Source organism: Morus notabilis, unplaced genomic scaffold (genome assembly GCF_000414095.1).
Source record: "Morus notabilis unplaced genomic scaffold, ASM41409v2 Scaffold73, whole genome shotgun sequence".
Lineage (NCBI taxonomy): Eukaryota > Viridiplantae > Streptophyta > Magnoliopsida > Rosales > Moraceae > Morus > Morus notabilis.
In genome coordinates, this window is record NW_010358777.1 from 60,690 (window position 1) to 81,621 (window position 20,932).

General features: G+C 35.1%; 4 protein-coding genes across 4 annotated transcripts in view; 2 read left to right on the plus strand and 2 right to left on the minus strand.

The window, feature by feature from the left end:
- Window positions 1–2,002, minus strand: part of LOC21409079 (LEAF RUST 10 DISEASE-RESISTANCE LOCUS RECEPTOR-LIKE PROTEIN KINASE-like 1.5) — a 2,530-nt gene extending 528 nt beyond the window's left edge. The window contains exons 1-2 of the mRNA XM_010093272.2: window positions 839–2,002; window positions 301–357 (exon numbers count right to left, since the gene is read on the minus strand). Coding sequence (XP_010091574.1) covers window positions 301–357; window positions 839–1,643 — 862 coding nt within the window. The 5' untranslated portion in view covers window positions 1,644–2,002. The remainder of the gene's footprint in view (window positions 1–300; window positions 358–838) is intronic.
- A 7-nt stretch (window positions 2,003–2,009) lies between these two features.
- LOC21409080 (pentatricopeptide repeat-containing protein At1g69290) lies at window positions 2,010–5,087 on the minus strand. The gene has a single exon (XM_010093273.2). It carries the CDS (start codon window positions 5,001–5,003, stop codon window positions 3,021–3,023), a length of 1,983 nt encoding a protein of 660 aa, XP_010091575.1. The 5' UTR covers window positions 5,004–5,087; the 3' UTR covers window positions 2,010–3,020.
- Window positions 5,088–9,857: 4,770 nt separating this feature from the next.
- On the plus strand, window positions 9,858–15,496 carry LOC21409081 (probable inactive purple acid phosphatase 1). The gene is made up of 14 exons (XM_024162470.1): window positions 9,858–9,938; window positions 10,029–10,220; window positions 10,304–10,395; window positions 10,532–10,598; window positions 10,800–10,922; window positions 11,051–11,143; window positions 11,396–11,525; window positions 11,778–11,859; window positions 12,092–12,224; window positions 12,658–12,863; window positions 12,965–13,080; window positions 13,259–13,268; window positions 13,340–13,649; window positions 15,043–15,496. Exons 2-14 carry the CDS (start codon window positions 10,032–10,034, stop codon window positions 15,346–15,348), a joined length of 1,857 nt encoding a protein of 618 aa, XP_024018238.1. The 5' UTR covers window positions 9,858–9,938; window positions 10,029–10,031; the 3' UTR covers window positions 15,349–15,496.
- Window positions 15,497–16,103: 607 nt separating this feature from the next.
- Window positions 16,104–19,408, plus strand: LOC21409082 (probable inactive purple acid phosphatase 1). Its single transcript, XM_010093275.2, has 9 exons — window positions 16,104–16,211; window positions 16,413–16,505; window positions 16,745–16,874; window positions 16,969–17,050; window positions 17,232–17,364; window positions 17,617–17,822; window positions 17,912–18,037; window positions 18,146–18,455; window positions 19,103–19,408. The coding sequence occupies exons 3-9, from the start codon at window positions 16,745–16,747 to the stop codon at window positions 19,406–19,408; spliced, it is 1,293 nt and encodes a 430-aa protein (XP_010091577.2). The 5' UTR covers window positions 16,104–16,211; window positions 16,413–16,505.
- Window positions 19,409–20,932: the final 1,524 nt, after the last annotated feature.

The window sequence follows — 20,932 nt, forward strand, 5'->3', positions numbered from 1 at the left end:
TTTAACAGCACTTTTGTTTTTCAGGTATTCCTTTAATAGGACGTCGATTGTAAAAGTAAATGGTCATTCTGAAGTCACAGTGTATACAAGAGAAGTAAAGATCAACACATGAATGCTTGTTCACCAAAAAACAAAAACAAAAAAAAGTTCATCATAGTTGGATGAAAAGAAAGGTCATTGGAAAGTCTGCATAGTCAAAAAATAAAAAAAGAATCAGCAAATAACGGGTTGTGTTGAAAAAAGTGGTGAACATGGAGTAAAAAGAGTCAAAAAAGGCAATTTTCCGAGTTGCAAATGTACCTGCAATAGTTTTCTTGATTTCAACTTTTAGGCCCGTTGCTCCGCTCCAAGCATACCCTACTCATATCAAAAACATACCACAAAAATAAAATTTTAAAGATAAAAAAAATAATAATAATTCATGTCAGAATTGGTCATGTAGTACAAGTATGCGACGTGCAATCAAATGTAGTAGCGGAAAAATAGTGGAATTCCAACTAATGAAAAAGACTTCTGTAGGTCCACTCATCATTTTGATTGTAACATACCACAAAAATAAAATTTTAAAGATAAAAAAAAAATAATAATTCATGTCAGAATTGGTCATGTAATACAAGTATGCGACGTGCAATCAAATGTAGTAGCGGAAAAATAGTGGAATTCCAACTAATGAAAAAGACTTCTGTAGGTCCACTCATCATTTTGATTGTAGAATTACTCAACACGAAAAAAAAAAAAAAAAAAAAAAAAAAAAAAAAAAAAAAAAAAAAAAAAAAAAAAAAAAAAAAACTAATAAAAATACATAAAAAAAGGTCCCCATACAGAATTAATTAATTACCTCGGCCAAAGCAATTGATGGTGGTGTTAATCCCATTGGGGCAAACGCAAGTAAAGGACTGATCCAAACCAGCAAAACCACAAACACCTTCACTCTCTTCACACTCACTACACGTACTGGTGTAATAAGAATCATTATACTGCAAAGAGATTCCAAACCCCCATTTGGTCGGATCACCTTCATCACCAAACTCATAAATGGAGGTATAAGAAGAGCACTGAAACTTGGGAAGATCAAGAGTATAGCCAGAACCAACAGTGGCCAAAGAGTCATAAACACAACATGTGTTAATGGGACCATTCTGAGGCAACCCAATTCCTGAAACGCCTTTACAAGAGTACAAACCCCTACAAACCCGAGAACCCGAGCCCGTATCGCAGAGATCTTCATCCGGGTCGAAAAGAGGAGAGGTTGTGGAGCACCCCAGGAGAGCAAAGATATTCTCATCTGAGATGGTGAAAGGGCTGGCCTTGTCAAGGCTGAAACTGCCAGAGTTTTGCATGGAAGAGCAGGTTGACATGAGAGGGTCTGTGATGATTATGGTGTTGCTTGGGTAGTCTATGGAGGAGATGGTGTAAATGCCTGTGGCTGTTGAGAGTTGGAGAGTGTTGGCATTGCATTTTATATACCTGGAAAAGTCCGGGTGGCCGCAGCCAAATGCGCTGCCAAAAGGGTATTTCACGGGGATCGTACCGCAGGTTTGGCGGCACGTGCCGTTGGTGGGGATGACATGGTCGGAGAGTGTTTGGGGGATGAGAAAGACGGAGAGAAAGAGAGCGAGAAAGGGTTGTGAGGAAGGTAGCATTGGTGATGTTGGAGTGAAAAAAATGGGGTTTAGAAAAGGAAAGGTCTTTCTCACATGAGTAACATTTGAAAGGTTGAGATTTGAAAAAGGGTGTTGGAGGTATCTTTTCGGTGGGGGTGATTATTTTCAACGTGTGTCCTTTTTCTTCCTTCCTAAAAAGTCGAGCCTATTTGTTGGGATCCAAGCTAGAAAGCACTGTAAAAACTTCCTTCAAAGGGAATTCATCTCCAAATGGTCTAATTTATTGGCGCAACAAATCATCTCCAAAGGCCGAAATACCATCTTCCTGTTACTGTTAGTATTCGATACGTATACATATATTTGTGTCATTTTGACTAAATATTCATGTATTCCTTGTTAATCAACAGATAAAAAAAGCAGCTTCTTAAAGCAATAATACTTTATTAGAAAAGGATTCAACTTTCATGGACAATATAAGCTGGCACAAGCTTCACGGACAAATGACTGTGTCTAACGTACCTGACAAATATAGGGTTAAGAAAATGGGCAAAACAAATACAATATGATTTGGAGCTCTCTGTTGATCTAAGTGTACCAAATGCTCAGGATAATATATATACCCTGTGCCGTTTCACTGTAATAGATCAATCGGGCAAGAATAAAATAATCACAACCAACTGAGGAGGGCAATGAAGTTAATTTTTTTTTTTTGATTATTTTATTGTTATTCCTCAAAGAAACATCGTAATCTTTGAAGAAAAGTTGATTTAAAGAAAAAAAATCCGGGAGGTGCCCAACTCCTGAGCAAATCAGTTCTCACCTGTAGGCTACTAACAGAAATGGAGAAATTTGCTTTTGCAGCACCATTCCAAGAAGTGAAGATTACTTCCCAAACAAAATAACTGCAATCAGTCCCTTCATAAGCTAGTTTACCGCCAATCCGCCATTTGTATGTTAAATTTTTGGGCACCAAACTGGACCTGAACATTCCTTTCACATTGAACTTAACAAGTTAACATGAAATTGTTGAAGTCTCTTTTGCTGGCGAATCATTCCTCTTTGGCCATCAAAAGACACGAGCATTCACCGAATGATGTTCTTCACAACTTGCATAGAAAATGCCAACAACTCTTCTTTGCAAAGAATTGAAATCCTTCATCTGCCCACACTTGCAAGCAACCGGCCCAACCTTAGGAATTCCCTTTATGGTCGTGTACTCTTTCCAGAACGCCTGCTAATTTATAAAAACCATAATCAAGACCAATGAAGAAATTGATGACACCATGAAGCTTAGGCATCTGTACAAACGGACCCCAGGCATGAATTTTCAACAAAATCATGTTGAACCATCATTAAGCGACCTGAGTTGAGGAGCAGGGGCTCTAAATAATGTATAGCTCGGGGCAACGCTGGTTTTCATGCAGTCAGACCAGCCCAATTCTTGAAAGCAATCAGTGCTTCCATTTTCCTGAAGTTTCTCCTTCTCAACTTTGACACTTTGAGCTTCTTATGGGTCTCCATGAAGGCATGCTTGTACCTCCACTTGTCCACAAAGATCTTCATCTCTTGAGATTTCTCAACAACTTGCATTACCGCGTCGAAGAAGCCTCCCTTAACAAGAGCATAAAGGAAGGCATCAACCAAGTTATGATCAAATTTGATCCCCTTCTCGCCATCAATTGAAACATTTCGCTTCACTTCATTCCAAAGCATCAAAACGTTAAAATACTTCTCTGCAGAAACGTATCCGCTAATAAGAGATAAATAAGTCTGCTCATTTGGTTTGAACTGCAGGAATATCATCCTTCTAAAGGTCCTCCTGGCATCTTCGAGTCTCCCAGCTTTACAAAAGGCATGAATTATCGAATTCCAATCATGGGTACCGACTTTAACTCGAGGGTCCTCAACAGCGTCATCTAAGAAAGCTGCCATCAACTCTGGCCGATTATTCTCCATTAAGCCCGTCATTATAGTTAAGTAACTTCCCTTCAAGTCAGAAACTCTTGCTTCTCTCATGTCCCTGAACAAAGTAAGAGCAGATTGAAAATCCTGACTGGACATGGACGCTTCAATCAGAGAATCATATGTCCCCACATCCAACTCAAGCCCCGAATTCCTAATATCCATGACCAACTGAGTGGCCTCAGCGGTTCGATGCTCTTTGCAGTAAGCCTTCAAAATCGGCAAATAGACACCGAGCCCCAGAAAACCTTTCTGCGCATTCATTTCATCAAGTATGCTGTGCGCTTTATCTGATAATCCAACATTAACACAGGCATTAATAATACCATACCCAACAGATCTATCCACCATATCAGCAGAAGGTTCTAACTTCTGAGCTTCAATAATCAAAGTGGCTAAAGCCTTGATCCCTCCATTTTGAAGAAATCCTTTCACAACTTCACAATAAGTTTCTTCACCTAACTCAAAGTATTCCCCCCCTCCTTCTCTCAACCCACGCAAAATAGTCGCCGAAACAGAATCTAAATTTCCCGACTTAACATACCCGCTAATCAAATTACTCCGAAACCCCACTCTAGACTTGAAGCAAAACCACACCATTAAACGTTCTACCTCAGTAATCTTCTCTTCAAGCCCCTTAAATGCATACAAATAACCAAGAAATCCAAAAGTTGATTCATCAGGCCTAACGCCTAAAACTGACATTGTCCCAACAACCTTCTCGGCGTCGCTCACCGATTGGAGCTGGTAGCAACAGCCCTCCAGCGCCGCATTACAAGCATCCAAATCAGGTTTCATGAAATCCAACTTCTCATCCGTAGCAATCCTACAATTTTCCGAAAAAACCCGTAAAAAAGCCGCGAAGCTGCCGTTTTTTCTACTGATCTCAACGATCGCATTGCCCCAAACGCTAAACGGCACGAAATACCTGTTCTTGAACATGCATTTGACCAAGGCAAAAGCAGGGGCGGCAGTGTTGGCGCGCTTGAAGGAGTTCAAGAGCGCCTCAATGGTTTCGAATTCCAACAATTCCGGGTTTTTCTCGACTACGTACACCACAGAGGCGAAAGCCCTCTTGAGATTGTGGACGTCGTCGAGCGACGACAAGTGGGCAATGAGGGAATTGGTGAGGGACTTACTTGGGAAAGCGGAGCCGCTCGTGAGGGTCTTGAAGGACTTCCAGGCCTCGTCGGTGTCGCTCGTCAGGAGAGATTTCTGGAGGTTTGTTTCCAGAGAATTCACGTCGTCCAGGGTTAGGGTTTTGGGGGGTTCAGTGGGGAGATTGGCGGCGGCGTGTTGAGACGACGGCGGCGGGTGTGATTCCCTCCTTAGGGCGAAGACGGAGGGTTGGAGGAATGAGTAGAGGGTGGGGATTTCGTTTTTGGATGTGGAGGAAAATTTTCTGTTTGGAAGGAAAGAAAATGCTTTCCTCAACATTTTTCCGTCACGAAATTGAGCATTCAAGGCTTACCCACCGTCTTCTCCGGGAACTCGTTTGCAAAAGCCTTGCGCCTCTGCAAGTTTAGGCTGCGGGACGTTTGGTTGGAGGGTTCAAACTATAATTTGAATCATGATTCATGATTTATTATAATATTTTCTCTAAAAAAAATATATATAAATAAAAAATAATTTTAATCACATATTCTAATTTATGAACTAAACGTCTCTTATATATCATAAAATTTTTAAAGGTTTCCACCAAACTTGGTTCATCCTCACTGTACTCCCTAAGAGTGACATAAATACCTGTTAAATTTTTAATTATTTATTTTTAACTAAAATACGTGATAAATACAGATGCTGTTATATTTTTATTTTAATTATTTATTTTTAGCTAAAATATGCGTATTTTTAATGGTTATGTTTATAGGAAGAATGGGAGAAATAAAGGAGATGTAATTAAAATTAATAGCATATGTTGAGAAAAAGTTTAGTAAATAGCATATTAGTTTAAATCAGACATTATATATTAAAGGAAAGGAAATGTGCACTGTTAATACACTCATAATTTATTATTTATTATACATTAACATTTTTAAATTGTTCTTTGATTGCGAATTGTCAATTTTACCATTTTTTCCTTCTCTTTTCCCTTCTCTGCGCATGAACTTTTACGTCTTTCATTCTAAGATCGTCACATGTTGACACCCGGCTGACCGAAGAAAAAAGTGGTGGGGCCCACCACTGTGAAGCTGCCATCTTCCCCCCGCTAAGCACGTTTCTCTTGCGCGTGCTTTTCACGCGTGAATCACAAACATCGAAATTTTTGATCGGACGATTTCAAACAATTTCTGATTTATTTTTTAGATTTTTATTTTTTAATATAGTTATATACAATTTTGAATTGATTTGGAGTTAAATTTTGTCTGTTTTACCACCGTTTGTGCCAAATTTTTTATATTATTTAAATAAAAATACCATGAATAATACATATAAAATTGAATAAAATTACGCAAAATTAAAATGAAATAACACCAAATTAAATAAAAAACTAAACAAAACAAAATAGAATTAATTAAAAAAACAACAAAATAAGTTAGATTATTTTCCCTCTCTCTTTGCTTAAGATTTTCCTCCTTTATTATTTTCATTTCTTTTTTGTTGTCTTTTTTACTTCTTTTTTTTATACAATATGTGTTAGCCATTATTTTAAATTAATCATGAGTATGTAGCGTGCATTTGAGACTAAAACTAAACAAAAACTTAAAAAAGAAAAACAATGAAAAAGAAATGTGTTGATTTATGGTCCGATTTTATCCATTTCAATATCATTTTATACTAAATTTTCAATGCCTCTCAAATGATAATAGTATAAATAATTTGAATAAAAAATAAAATTAAATAAAAATACACTAAAATAAAATAGAGTCGCACATTTTTAAATAAATTAAACTATAAATTACTTCAGTGATTGGAAGAGCAACACAAGCATTGATCAAAAAATAATGGTATGCATTAATAATTGATGAAGGCTTTACTGATCCATTTGTAATTCCACCAATCATTGCTCAGTTAAAAAGAAAAATAAAAATCTTGCAAGTTTATTTAAAAAAAAAAAGAAGTACAAATAACTATAGTTGTTTCAAAAATATTTGAAGATGTCTATCTTTCAATACGAAATTTGAAAAAAAAAAATCAACTACCATAACAATAGATCCAAAAACACCAAATTTAAAAAGATTAATTATAAGGTAAGACATATTTACTAATTTATATCAATTATTAATAAAAATCAACATTTACTATTTTGAATACATATCTTAACAATTTTTAATCAATTCAATTCTAAATAAAGGCAACAGACCCACAAAAAACGCCTAAAGACCATATAATATCACTACTTTTAAATTATTTAGTGGACGTTTGGTTCACAAATTCAGAACTATTCTCAGTTTACGTGTGTTTTTATAAGAGAAAATACTGTAGCAAGTCACAAACCATGATTCGAATCATAGCACGAATCTCATACTAAACACCTTATTAATCTACACTATATATAATAAAAAAATTTTAACTTCCTTAATTATTATTATATTTTTTTTTATAAAATTTGTATTTTGTAGTTAAAAAGAAAGAAAAAAAAAGTTATAATTCATTCTAAAAAACTATTAACTCTATATATATGTATATATAAATTAATCTTATATTATAAAAAATTTTAACTTTTTATATAATATAACAGTATTTCTTAGAGTAACGTGCGCTGTTGGCTAGTATTAAACTAACCAAAATACTAAAAATATCCTGTTCAAACACAAAAAACCATTCAGCTTCTACTACGGGTCCTCTCTCCTCCGTCCATCTCTCGTAAAGTGACAATGAAAATTGACGATTGTCTTTGAGGTGTGACTATGTTGTAGCTTAGATCGGCGACTTTCTTCACAATAAATTGTTGGAGAAATTTGAGTGTAGAGGTTGAAAAGAATATAAAAATATGATAGGGTTTGAGGCGTATAAGAATATTTTCTTTTAAGATTTTATTTATCCTCACTTCTTAAAATTTGTTAATGAGTTTTAATGGTAAATTACCTTCGAGATACAACAAACTATTGAACACAATATCTAATAATAATATTGAGTTCTAAAACATGAAATAAAGTCCGTAAATTTTCTGAAAAAATAATAAAGATAGAGGAGCCATTTGATGAATGAACATCATCTTTAAACATTATAACCATTCATATAAAGGTACATTTTCAATGTAAATATATTTTTTATGGATTAATACACATATTACAATAATTATATCTATTGCTAAATGGTGTTCATATATGTATGAAAATATATCACTAATGGATGTAATAGTTCGAAACGTTTTAGATCACATAAACTCATGAAAACATTATTTTCTGCATAATTTCTGTTGCAGCGGATGTTTTCCCACTGTAGCCGCAAACAAACTCGAGACATGTAAATATTTCGGCTGCAGCTAAAATATTTCGACTGCAGTCAAAATATTTCAGCTGCAGCCGATTTGGCCGAATCAAAACAGTTTTTTCCGTTGCAGCGTTTTAAAGTCATTTTAACATGAATTTTTATGTTTTAATACTCAAATAACTTGTAATCTTAATCAAGACATATTATAATATTTCTAACACAAAGCTCGTCTAGTATCTCGGATGGTCTGCCGATTCGATTAGAGCACCCAAGGCAAAGAATGCAGAAAACTCAAACCCACACTGTGATCGGCGGTGGTGTCAGAAGCCAGTCTTTGGCGATTGATGTGGCTGCTCGATCGGCGAGCAATCAATCTCGTCATATGGAAGAGCAAGTGCTTGAACGACGAAGAGAGAGAAGACTCGAGGAGCGAGAGAGTAGAGAGAGACGAAGACATAACTGGAAAAAAAAAAAAGAAGAGAGAGACGAAGACATAATGTTACGAAGAGGAAAACAGAAAGAAGAAAAAAACATCAATATAAACAAGGGTAAAATGGAAAAAGAGAAATTAGATCTCTGGGAAAATGTTATTTATTAACTGCCTAAAGTAAAAATGATATTTACTGCTAAAGGTTTGTAAAATCTGCTGTTTGTTACAAATTCTCAAAATGGGAAAAGAAGAACACAAAAGAAAAAAAAGTAGGGACCAAAAGATAAAAAAAAAGATAAAGAAGGACTAAAAAGAAAAAAAAAGACCAAAACAACAGTGTTTTGGTTTTAAAAAAATCAATCAAAACGACAACGATTTATTCAATTGAAAAGGAGAGAGTGCATTGCGCCTTCGGGTTTCTTTTTAATAAATAAATAATTAATTGATTTTTGATTTACCAATGTATGTCAAAGTTATCAACTTTCTGTAACATTTGAACTTTTAAAAAGTAAAAATATATTTTTAAATTATAAATTAAAAATCTACCAATTTAATTTAATAAATAAATTATTCGGTAAATATTGAATTTACCTATTGAAATCGGTGGATACGAGATTAGGAAAGAAGCTCCAAATATAGACAAGATGATAATTAATGGCCATTTAGTTAACGTGTTTAAGTTAATTATTTTAATTTTAAATTCAAATTTTGTGAGTATTGACGTGAATTTTTTAAATTTAAATTTTATTTGTGAGAGAATAAAATTAAAATTATAAATTCAAGTCTTAAAATCAAACGAGCTCTAGAATATCTAGAGTAAAACTTGTATTTGCAAGCCAATAGTGACTTCAGTAGATAAATTATTTATCTGTCAACATCGAATTTTCCAAATAGAATAAAAGTTTATTTAATAAAATATATTGATTGCTATTCTTACAAATTTTTTGATATTTTCACCATTGTTCTCCTATTTTCTCAAAATTTTGTAGAAAATACAATACAATTTCACCGAAACTTTTGCCCCTTTTTTTTTTTTTTTGAAGTTTTGCCAGAATTTGTCTCATACCTAAATGATATTTAAAGACCTTAGAAATTTTGAAAATTCTGTGAATATTTTAGAAATAATGGAGATATTTTTGTCTGTGATTCCAGTTACCAAACTAAGGGGTATTATTGGTTTTTCCTTTTTTTTTTGGAAGTGATTACTGGTTTTGATCAAAGAAGTATCAACGCAAAATAATAAAACTTAAAGGGTGTAAGTACAATTTCACCAACTTCAACTGCTAACGTGGCTTTGTGGATCGAAGCTCGTTATGATTTTGTTGTCAACTTGGATTGACTTGCCTTTAAATCCGGGCTAAAACTGGAATATTTTTTCACAAGATTCTCTTGTTCTGCTTGCAAGTTTCAACTTTCAACCCTTGTATACTTGTATAATTTACAAAAATAAACAAACAAATAAAATAAAATAAATCCAAAAAACGTTACAAACGGACCACAATATAATAAAACAATAAAACACAATTATCAGCTCCAAAGGCTCAACTTTACCATCTTTTTCACAGGTTTGTTAAATCTTTTATGCTTTTTTGTCATCAAGCTTAAATCTTTTTAACTAATTCTTTTCTGGGTCGATCTTCTTATTTCAATCTCAGATAATGGGCAAGATTCAAAAATTGAAAATGAACTTGTTGGCAATCTTATTGGCTATAGTACTTTTTCTCCTTCAAGAGGTGAATTGCCATGGAGATCATCAACCTCTCTCGAGAATTGCCATCCACAAGACTGTATTTGCACTTCATGAAAACGCTCGAGTAAAAGCTTCACCAACTGTTCTTGGTCTAAAGGTAAAAAGGGAAAAAAAAATCATGTAAAACCATTCCTAATTGACTGAGAAAATCGTTTCTTTCATTAAGATTTTTGCTTTCAGGGGCAAAATACAGAATGGGTGACGGTCAAATTCAATTCTCCGAACCCGTCGGTTGATGATTGGATTGCAGTGTTTTCTCCAGCCAAATTCAAGTAAAGAAATTATGTTTTGCTTTTTGTTTACTTCATTTTTTTTTTTTTTTTTGCTTGCTTCATTGATTATGATATCCCTTTGTGTTTTAAACGACATAGTTTTGATTCTAAGAACTTCCCGGTTTCAAATTTGCAGTGCCTCTAGCTGCCCTGCAGAATATTCATCTGTGCATACACCATTATTGTGTTCTGCACCTATTAAGGTTGTAAATTATACACACATATATACATATATATCATATGTATATGCTTATACATATGTGTATCATCTTATAAATACAAATATATCATATGTATGCACTTACACATATGTGTATCGTCTCTTTTTATTATGCATTTTTGTTAAGATGGATTTAGAGTTATTACAAAACTGCATATTGAATCTTTCTTACATATTTTTGCAGTACCAATATGCAAATTACACTAGTCCTGACTACAAACATACTGGAAAAGGCTTGCTGAATCTGCAGTTGATTAATCAAAGATCCGATTTCTCTTTTGCACTTTTCTCTGGTGGCTTATCAAATGTATGCTACTTGCTTGTTTTATTGTGCTATTTTTGTTCTTAAGGATTATTTACCTTCGAAGTTCATCATTTTAGTACAGCCTTGGTTTTTGCTTTCTGGAACTAATTTATTTGTTTTCTGTAAAATAGCCAAAGCTTGTGGCGGTGTCAAATACTGTGGTTTTTGCAAATCCAAAACCTCCAGTTTATCCACGCTTAGCACAAGGCAAAATTTGGAACGAGGTGCGTTTTCACTTGCTTCATGAATGTTCTTTGCTAAGCTTGTTCATCATAAATGGCATCAATTTGGAGCTCTACTTCTATGTCTCTTTTGATTAATTGAAGTGCTATGCAATTTTTCAATTTGACTGCAAGCTCTTGCCTTATATTTACATTCAGTTTTGCTCTATTATGGGGTTTTATTTTGTCTATTTCTAATTCTTTATAGAAGTTAGGATTTTTGAAGGAGATAATGTTTATTTTCTTCATATGTAGATGACGGTGACATGGACAAGCGGATATGGGATCGATGAAGCAGAGCCGTTTGTCGAATGGGGTCAAAAAGGAGGAGACAAAGTGAGATCTCCTGCTGGGACAATGACTTTTGACCGGAACAGCTTGTGTGGTGTGTAACTTTTCTTCTGCTAAATACTTCTTGAGTTAGCCCGAAAAGGAGGAGAGCAAAGTCATGATGTTACAGAGATGGATTGTATAAGCTATGAGGCTTTCAAAGTTCTTATAATAAATGTTAATAATTCACTTTCTGTTTGATATTCTTCTTCATGTGGTCAACATTTCTCAGAAAACTTTCTTATGTTATTATTGAGTTGTGCTAACTCTTCATATGTTTGTGTGTATATAATATATATATTCACAGGTGCACCAGCAAGCACGCTCGGATGGCGAGACCCTGGATTCATACACACATCTTTTCTGAAGGAACTGTGGCCTAACACAAAGTAAGTTATATTTCCATTCCTAGCATTTTTTTTTTCTCTCTGAGGCATTCTAAGTTTTAAATTCTCTGCAATTTACTCTCAAAGTTGAACTTTAACAGGAGAATGAGAATTTTGTTAAAGGCTTTTAAATCTAATTGTAAATTTTTTTATGTTTTGTTTTTTTGGGAAGGGACAGTAAAATATTAGCTAAAAGTGGAAGTTGACATTCATTATGCTTTTCATGATTTCATAGGTACGTGTACAAGCTGGGGCATAAATTGTCCGACGGTTCATACATTTGGAGCCAAGAGTACCATTTCAGATCATCTCCTTATCCTGGTCAAAATTCTCTTCAACGTATTGTCGTATTTGGTGACATGGGAAAGGTTTGGACTCTGGGATACACCCCATTTTCTCCTTCTGCTTGTGCTTAAAGGAATATCATTTATTTATCGATGCCTGCAGCTGGGAAGGCTCACTTGTAGTTAATGTTAACTTGATCATGTCTTCATAAACACAAACTTATGACATTTTTTTATTTTTTTTATTTTTTTCAAATTATGAGACTATTACAATTGGAAACTCTCACTTGTTTGTAAAGCTATCTGTGCACACAACTTGTTGAAGTTACGAGGGTTAGTGGTCTGTTTCTTCTCACTTGGCATTGGTTACAAAAGTCCAGAATCATTGTCTATTCCCATGTTCCTGTTTTATTATCTTCTTGTTCTTATTTTCGTTATCTAATAGTTATTCAATCCAACCAAATAGATGCATGTTCTCATTTTACATATATATATATATATATATTTCTGCTTGCAGGATGAAGCGGATGGATCCAATGAATATAACAATTTCCAGCACGGTGCTCTCAACACAACTGCGCAACTCATTCAAGACTTGAAGAACATTGATATTGTCTTCCACATTGGAGACTTGGCTTATGCAAATGGGTACCTTTCACAGTGGGACCAATTCACTGCACAGGTAGAGCCAATAGCATCAACTGTGCCCTACATGGTTGCAAGGTTTGTCACTACATGGTTGCAAGCATTGAATTTTTTTTTATTTTTTTATTTTTTTTATCTTATATATGTCTAATTTCTTATTTTCTGATTTTCCCTTTTAGTGGTAACCATGAGCGTGACTGGCCCAACTCAGGGTCCTTCTACAGAACCCTGGATTCCGGTGGAGAATGTGGTGTCTTGGCTCAAACTATGTTTTATTTTCCTGCTGAAAGTTCTGGTATAAAACAATGCGAACACAATTGTTTTAGATTTTTATTTTTATTTGTTGTGTTCTATGATCGGTACGTGCTTCCAACACCTAATTTCCTAAATGCCGTTGGCCTGTCATACTTAATAAGATCCTCATCACCCTAAAACAATGCTCGGACCACTTACTGTTAAAATTTTCTGAAAAGAAAAATTTATGTCTAAAGTTGATGCAATTACTCAGTTTACGACGTGCAAGAAACTAGCATTGAACATTTTTCTTTTTCTAGGTACTCCACGGACTATGGCATGTTCCATTTCTGCATAGCTGATACAGAACATGACTGGAGGGAGGGAACGGAGCAATACAAGTTTATTGAACACTGCTTAGCATCGGTTGATAGACAGAAGCAACCGTGGCTGATCTTTCTTGCGCATCGAGTTCTGGGCTATTCTTCTGGTAGCTTTTACGTGGATGAGGGATCGTTTGCGGAGCCAATGGGGAGGGAAAGTCTTCAGAAACTCTGGCAGAAGTATAAAGTAGATATTGCCATCTATGGCCATGTGCACAACTACGAAAGAACATGTCCAGTATACGAGGTAACATAACAACCTCTTGGCATATTTTAATCTGGTATGACATGCTTAGTGTCTTTTAAGCTTTTTTTTTTTTAAATTTTTTTTTCACGTGGACGAGTCAGTTTTCCATTAATTAGATCATCTCTAATGTAAATGCTAATACTAATGCTAATGCTATATTTGGCATGAAAAAATGTGAAAATAGCATATTTGATATGTTAATTTTATTGTGCTCCGATACATAATGTTATTTCAAATGGTAATACTACTTTTTGCTTTACTCATCATATTTTGAAAGTTATGAAAGTAAACTATTAATTTTAAATCAAGGGCTTATTACACTGACACCTCCTGTGTTTTGCCAAAATGACAAAGATACCCCCTTGACCAAAACTAATTACGTCAACAACCCTTGACTTTTTATGAAAATTACACAAACACCCCCTCCGTTAGTTGACCGTGAGTTGACCGTCAATTTTAACCGTTGAATTTTTTAAAAATGCCCCTCTATTTACCAGAAAATGTTTTTAAGTTATACATAATATTAGAAAAGACACGTTTATACCATTATTTAGCGTCAAAAAATGAGTTTAGTTAATTTTTACACATTTATAACTATAATTTTCACTCTAATAAAAACAAAGATTTTTATTTTATTTTATTTTTTCTAAAAATCCTTTGTTTTAATAATGTTCTCTATCTACTAAACTAGCGTATTAAATTAAAAACCATTTAATGTTTAGTAAATTATTAGGACCAACTATATTATAATAAAAATTAATTTAATTGAAAGAATAAATTAAATTGGACAATTTTATCCTAATAATGAAACACAAATGGTTTAAATTAAACTTAAAACATTAATGACAAAAAAATATAATATAAAAAAATTAAACGCATTAACTTCTTTTAACATATTTTTACAGTTAACTTCTTAAAAAATATTACAACACATCCTAACACAAATTTTTTATTAAAAAATAAAATAAAAAAGAAAGAAAGCAACTTTAACACAGGGATAGTTTTGACATTTCTCACTAAAATTTAATAGAGTTTTAGTTAGGGAGTGTTGCTGTTATACTATAATTTTAATAAAACACAAGGGGTGTCACTGTAATAAGCCCTTAAATTAATTTGAAAATGCCAATAATATAATGATTAGATTAAAAAGTCAATCCATCAAGCAAATCAAATGTCAAAATCTGGCATATGCAATACTTGGTGCCGAATTTGGCAGTAACACCAAGGTTAGCATTGTATTGGAAAGTGATTTTCTTGCAAAATGCTATAATTTAGCAACGTCACGCTAATTTAGCTTTGCATTAGAGATGCTCTTACCATGCATCATCTCATTCGTAAGATTTCTCATTATCCCCAACTAGAGAAAAAAGTCCCACTCATTTTCTTGTTACAGAATATCTGCACTAGTGATGAGAAGCATAGCTATAAGGGAAGCTTGAATGGCACAATACATGTGGTTGCGGGTGGTGGAGGAGCAGGTCTTGCTGAATTCGGTTCCGTGAAAACGAAATGGAGTCTGGTAAAGGACTATGATTATGGATTCGTCAAACTTACGGCATTCGACCATTCGAATCTCTTGTTCGAGTACAAGAAGAGCCGCGACGGAAAGGTTTACGACTCTTTCAGAATATCTCGAGATTACAGGGACATCTTGGCCTGCACCATTGATAGTTGTTCAAGCACAACTCTAGCTTCATAATTTGTAAATGAAATTGCATAGTCTTGTTAAGCACGTTGGTTATTGAATAAAAGACATGGATTAAATTAATGGTTTTTGTTCCTCGTATGTAATTTAAACGGAAGCAACTTGTTGAATAGTAACACGTCCTTTCTCTTTTTAAGCGACAGCACAATAAACATACATGTCCTACTTCTATTGTTCTTTTTCCATTTCGCTGCAGATTATCCCATCTGTTTGACGTGTAAGACAAAATGACTCGTCAAAGAAAGTAGAAAAAATTTCATCTTTGTAATACCAACGATATGGCGACATAAAATTTTAAGCAAGAGGACGACATGTCGTTTTTTAAGAAATGTGTAGGAGAAATGCATGTGCTTTGGGTAAAACGACAACGAGCTTCAAACCATAAACATCATATTGTTCCCATAAACGACATCAAACTTATAGAAGCAAAATGGCGCTTATTTTTGGCATAATTTTCTCAAAGAAGAAGAAGAAGAAGAAGAATCATAATAATAAGAGTAACTATTTCTAACTAGTCTACTGATTTATCCTTTTACAGTGCATCCTCTTGCTCCAAAAAAATCCACGAGTTTTGGCCCCAGTTTTGTGTTCTGCACCTATTAAGGTTCGTTCGCCACTCATTTTCCACAATCTTCTATGCATTGATTCTTCAAAATTCTGTTCCTTGAAAGCCAAAAATTCCTAAAGAGGTGACAATTGACAAATCAATGAGCTACTTAACGTTTCTTCTTCAGTATCAGTATGCAAATTATTCTAGTCCCGAGTACAAGGACACTGGAAAAGGGTTCTTGAAGTTTCAGCTGATCAACCAGAGATCAGACTTCTCCTTTGCTCTATTTTCTGGTGGCTTATCAAATGTACGCGTTAAAACTCTCTTGCCTTATTATTTCGATAATCCTGTGATAACTTGTCTGTGCTATGTACCAAATAGTGAAGCCTTCCTCAATTTCTGTCATGCACTGGCTTGTGTTTCTCTTTTACACTCTAGAACATGTAATATTTCCCTTAATGACGTTTAACTAACCTTGCTTTATTCATTTGTTTTCGTTATGTAATAGCCAAAAGTGGTGGCTGTGTCAAACCATGTTGCTTTCTACAACCCAAATGCACCAGTTTACCCACGAATAGCACAAGGGAAATCATGGGATGAAGTGAGCAAATTTTCTCTTTTGTTGCAATATTTGAAAGCAAATTCAGAAAAAGAATTTGTCTAGTCATTTTTTTTACTCAAGAAAATTCTGTACCGGACTACATCTATGTGAGTTTCTTTAACAAAAGCTCCTAGTTTGTGCATGAGTTTGGATTTACCTTGTCTTCCTCTATATTCTTACAGCAATATTTACTTATCCTTATAAAACTTCATAATATCTGTAGTTTTGTGTGTGTTCAGATGACTGTGACATGGACAAGTGGATATGGAACACATGAAGCAGAACCTTTTATTGAATGGGGTCCAAAAGGAGGAGACTCTATGCGCTCCCCAGCTGGGACTTTGACTTTTGATCGTAATAGCATGTGTGGTGTGTAATTCTCTTGCAATTGTTTCCTTAGAAACTGTATAAATGATCCTTAATTAATTCTAATAGTTGGTATAATCACTATATATACACACAGGTGCACCTGCAAGAACCGTCGGATGGCGTGATCCGGGATTCATACACACTAGTTTTCTGAAGGAGTTGTGGCCAAATAGAGTGTATTAAGTTACCTTGATCTTAAATCTGATGTTTAATTAAAGATCAGTTTTTTTCCTCTTAAATCTATAAATGATCCTCCTTTTAGATGCCATTTCTTTTGGTAAATGAATTATGGAAATGAGTGAATGACCAGATGACCACAAAAATCTAGAGTTTGATATGTAGCTTAGTTTCATGCAGGTACACGTACAAGCTGGGGCATAAACTGTTCAATGGAACATATATTTGGAGTCAGAAATATCAGTTTAGAGCATCTCCATATCCTGGTCAAAATTCTTTGCAACAAGTAGTCATTTTTGGTGACATGGGAAAGGTTCAAATCTTATTCGGAAATGAATGTTTTTTAACTTATACAAACTAAACTTGCTTTCTTTTGTCAATTTGGAACCTTGTTTCTCATAAAAACACTATTCTACTTGCTCAACACCTCTTTTACGAGAAGACAATATTATTCCACTTTAAGTTTACGATATAAGTACTGATCTTTAGTCAGCAAAGATTTCTTCCCAATTATGGAAGCTCTGTGAAGAACAAGATTGCATTATTTTTTGTGTTCTTTTTGCAGGATGAAGCTGATGGTTCCAATGAATATAACAATTTCCAACGTGGCTCTCTCAACACCACTAGACAACTTATCCATGACTTGGAAAACATTGATATTGTCTTCCACATTGGAGATATATGTTACGCAAATGGTTACCTTTCGCAATGGGATCAATTTACAGCGCAGATTGAGCCAATTGCGTCCACTGTACCGTACATGATCGCAAGGTTTGTGATCTTTACAATGTAACTTGTTTAAGCATGTGAGCATCTTCACCTTATGTTGCAAATTGTTGTTTCTCCTTCGGTCCTTCCAGTGGAAACCATGAACGTGACTGGCCAGGAACAAGTTCATTCTATGAAAACATGGATTCTGGGGGAGAATGTGGCGTTTTGGCGGAGACCATGTTCTATGTCCCTACTCAAAATAGAGACAAGTTTTGGTATTGAGATATTTTGATACATGGAGATTATCTTTGTCTAATAACAACATTTTCAGTTTTATGCAAATGTACGAGGAAACAATTTTGAAAATCGAATTTCTTTGCGAGGTACTCCACTGACTATGGCATGTTTCGGTTCTGCATAGCTGACACCGAGCATGACTGGAGAGAGGGAACAGAACAATACAAGTTCATTGAGCACTGCTTAGCATCAGTTGATAGGCAAAAACAGCCGTGGCTTATCTTCCTTGCACATCGGGTTCTCGGATACTCTTCTTGTATCTGTTATGCAGAAGAAGGATCTTTTGCAGAACCAATGGGAAGGGAGAGCCTTCAAAAACTATGGCAGAATTACAAGGTTGATATTGCCCTCTATGGCCATGTGCATAACTACGAGAGGACTTGTCCTGTCTACCAGGTATACCCCACAAGACTTCATGCTGTGATAAAATTATGCCTTGTTCATGTTGATTTGTTTGAAGTTACAGTATTTTCATTGCGAAATTCGCGCCTTAATAACTCAACCAAATCCAATGTTGGAGACAACCGCATAATCCAGGTTGGTTGGAAATCTAGTATCCTCTAACCCAAAGTGCAAGGGGTCAATTCTCACCTCAATAGTCCAATTGCCTTCGGTTATTTTTATCTTTGATGCAGTTCCCACTTTACTAACAAGAAATGAAAGCACTAGAATTCGAACCCTGGACACACGCACACACTCATGCACCCAACCACTTGAGCTACAGCCCGAGGTTATAACTTATAACTTTTATGGGTACATCAAAGTCTACCCATACAACCTTTTTCATTCTGGAGAGAAAAAGGAATTCCAATGCTCGAGCATTTTCACATTTTCTTTTTGTTGACAAGTGAAGAGCACACTGATCCTTGCACAAATGACTTTGGTTTCATGAGATCAACATTTTTTTTTTTTTGTAATCAACTCTTAATTTTAGTTTCCAAGCTTGTGAACATCATGCTTATATGAAATATCCGTAGTCCCTGAGATGGAACATGAATGGCTTAACTAAAGTGATTGTTATCGTTATTCTCTCCTTGCAATAGAACATATGCACCAACAAAGAGAAGCACTATTACAAGGGCTCCTTAAACGGGACAATTCACGTGGTTGCCGGTGGTGGAGGAGCAAGTCTATCAGCATTTACCACATTCCAAACAATGTGGAGTCTTTTCAAAGATCGCGACTATGGATTCGTCAAACTTACGGCGTTCGACCATTCAAATCTGTTGTTCGAGTACAAGAAGAGCAAGGATGGAAAGGTTTATGACTCTTTTAGAATATCTCGAGATTATAGGGACTTCTTAGCCTGCACTGTTGGTAATTGTCCAAGTACCACGTTAGCTTCTTGATTTGTAAATAAAAGTACACGTCCTGCAAATTTGGAGTAGCATTTGAATATGTAATATTATGTAGGGGTTAATTTTAATAATAGCACTTATGAATAAATTATTATTAATTTTAGCACCACTTTTGTATTCTTTCATAACTAGTATTGCCATGTTAGCAGTGTGAGGTAAAATGACTTCTATGTCACTTAAGTCAAAATTATCATTTAAAACTTAAAAGCACCTTAAAGAAACTCTCAACTCTCTCCCGCTCATTCTCTCTCTCTACACCCCATTTTCAGCTCTCTCTCTCTCTTTCTCTCAAGTTTGGCATCTCTCTCTACTTGGTCTCTCTCTTCCCTACGCCCTCATTCCCTCGTCACCAATACTCCGATTGTGCACCAGATCGAGGTTAGTACACAATTTTTTTTGTTGTTCTTTTGTTTTTGTCTTTTTAAATTTATTTTTCGGGAGACTTAGTATATAGAACTTGAAAAAAATGACTGGGTTAAACTTAATGTGATAGGAATTGAAAATATCCTTCGTCAATTTGAGATTTTGGATGATTTATAACTAATTATAACGACCAACACGTTAAAAACATAGTTGACCTTGGGAGTCATAGTATTATGACTCATAGTGTTATATGTCCGATCATAATACTATGACCAGTCAGTCATAACAATACGAGTCATTGTCTATGAGTCAAATTATAACAATATGAGTCAAAATAGCCGGTCATAGTATTATGACCATAAGGCAGTCATAGTGATATGACCGTCCGGTTATAATATTATGACTGAAATAACCCATCGTGTTATGACTGACACACTATGACTGCTTTATGACCGGCCATTACATAGTATTATGACTGGTCATTTCTAATGACTCGATGACGATTAGGAGTAATTGCATGTAGATTAACAGTTATTGTTTTTGAAATTATTTAGGAATGGATGCTGAATTGAATGTATTCATCAAGTACAATGGATATTAGGACCGTGCTTCGAGATATGTCGGTTGTGAAATAAAGGGGATATTGGTCTCCACCAACACAACTTATATTGGTCTTATAGATTTGGTGAGAAATGTGCTTGGTATTCGGCCACAAGGAAAAAGTTTATCCTTAAGATATGTTGTTGAAGACGGAAAAGCTCCTGTGAATATATCGTCTGACTATGATGTCACATTCTATCAACGACATCTCTTCCTCCAAAGCCTTTTTTTTTTCTAAGATGACAAAAAATGGTAAAAAAAAAAAAAAAACAAGAAAACCAAACAAAGTTGTTAACTAAAGTACTATGACATGCACACTAGTGCTGGAACTTCGGGTCGGCGGGCCGCCCGGAGCCCGAATTTTTTCGGGCTCGGGCGGGCCGGCCCAATTCCCGCCCGTCCAAGCAAGAAATTCAGGTTCGGGCTCGGGCAGCCCGGATTTGACATGTCCCCCCTTGCCCGCCGCTGTCTAACCACCGTATACCGCCGTCCGCCGGGATTTTTTTGCATTTTTCCGACCAAGCCCGAACTGCCCGACCCGAAAATTGCCCG

What these genes read in the sequence shown, in the direction of transcription:
- LOC21409080 (XM_010093273.2), bottom strand. Translation starts at nt 5,003, where the DNA reads ATGTTGAGGAAAGCATTTTCTTTCCTTCCAAACAGAAAATTTTCCTCC.
- LOC21409081 (XM_024162470.1), top strand. Translation starts at nt 10,032, where the DNA reads ATGGGCAAGATTCAAAAATTGAAAATGAACTTGTTGGCAATCTTATTG. An exon ending in TGACCGGAACAGCTTGTGTG is followed by an intron (nt 11,526 to 11,777) that starts GTGTGTAACTTT and finishes ATATATTCACAG; the next exon opens with GTGCACCAGCAAGCACGCTC. An exon ending in GAACTGTGGCCTAACACAAA is followed by an intron (nt 11,860 to 12,091) that starts GTAAGTTATATT and finishes ATGATTTCATAG; the next exon opens with GTACGTGTACAAGCTGGGGC.
- LOC21409082 (XM_010093275.2), top strand. Translation starts at nt 16,745, where the DNA reads ATGACTGTGACATGGACAAGTGGATATGGAACACATGAAGCAGAACCT. An exon ending in GTACCGTACATGATCGCAAG is followed by an intron (nt 17,823 to 17,911) that starts GTTTGTGATCTT and finishes CGGTCCTTCCAG; the next exon opens with TGGAAACCATGAACGTGACT. An exon ending in GGACTTGTCCTGTCTACCAG is followed by an intron (nt 18,456 to 19,102) that starts GTATACCCCACA and finishes TCCTTGCAATAG; the next exon opens with AACATATGCACCAACAAAGA.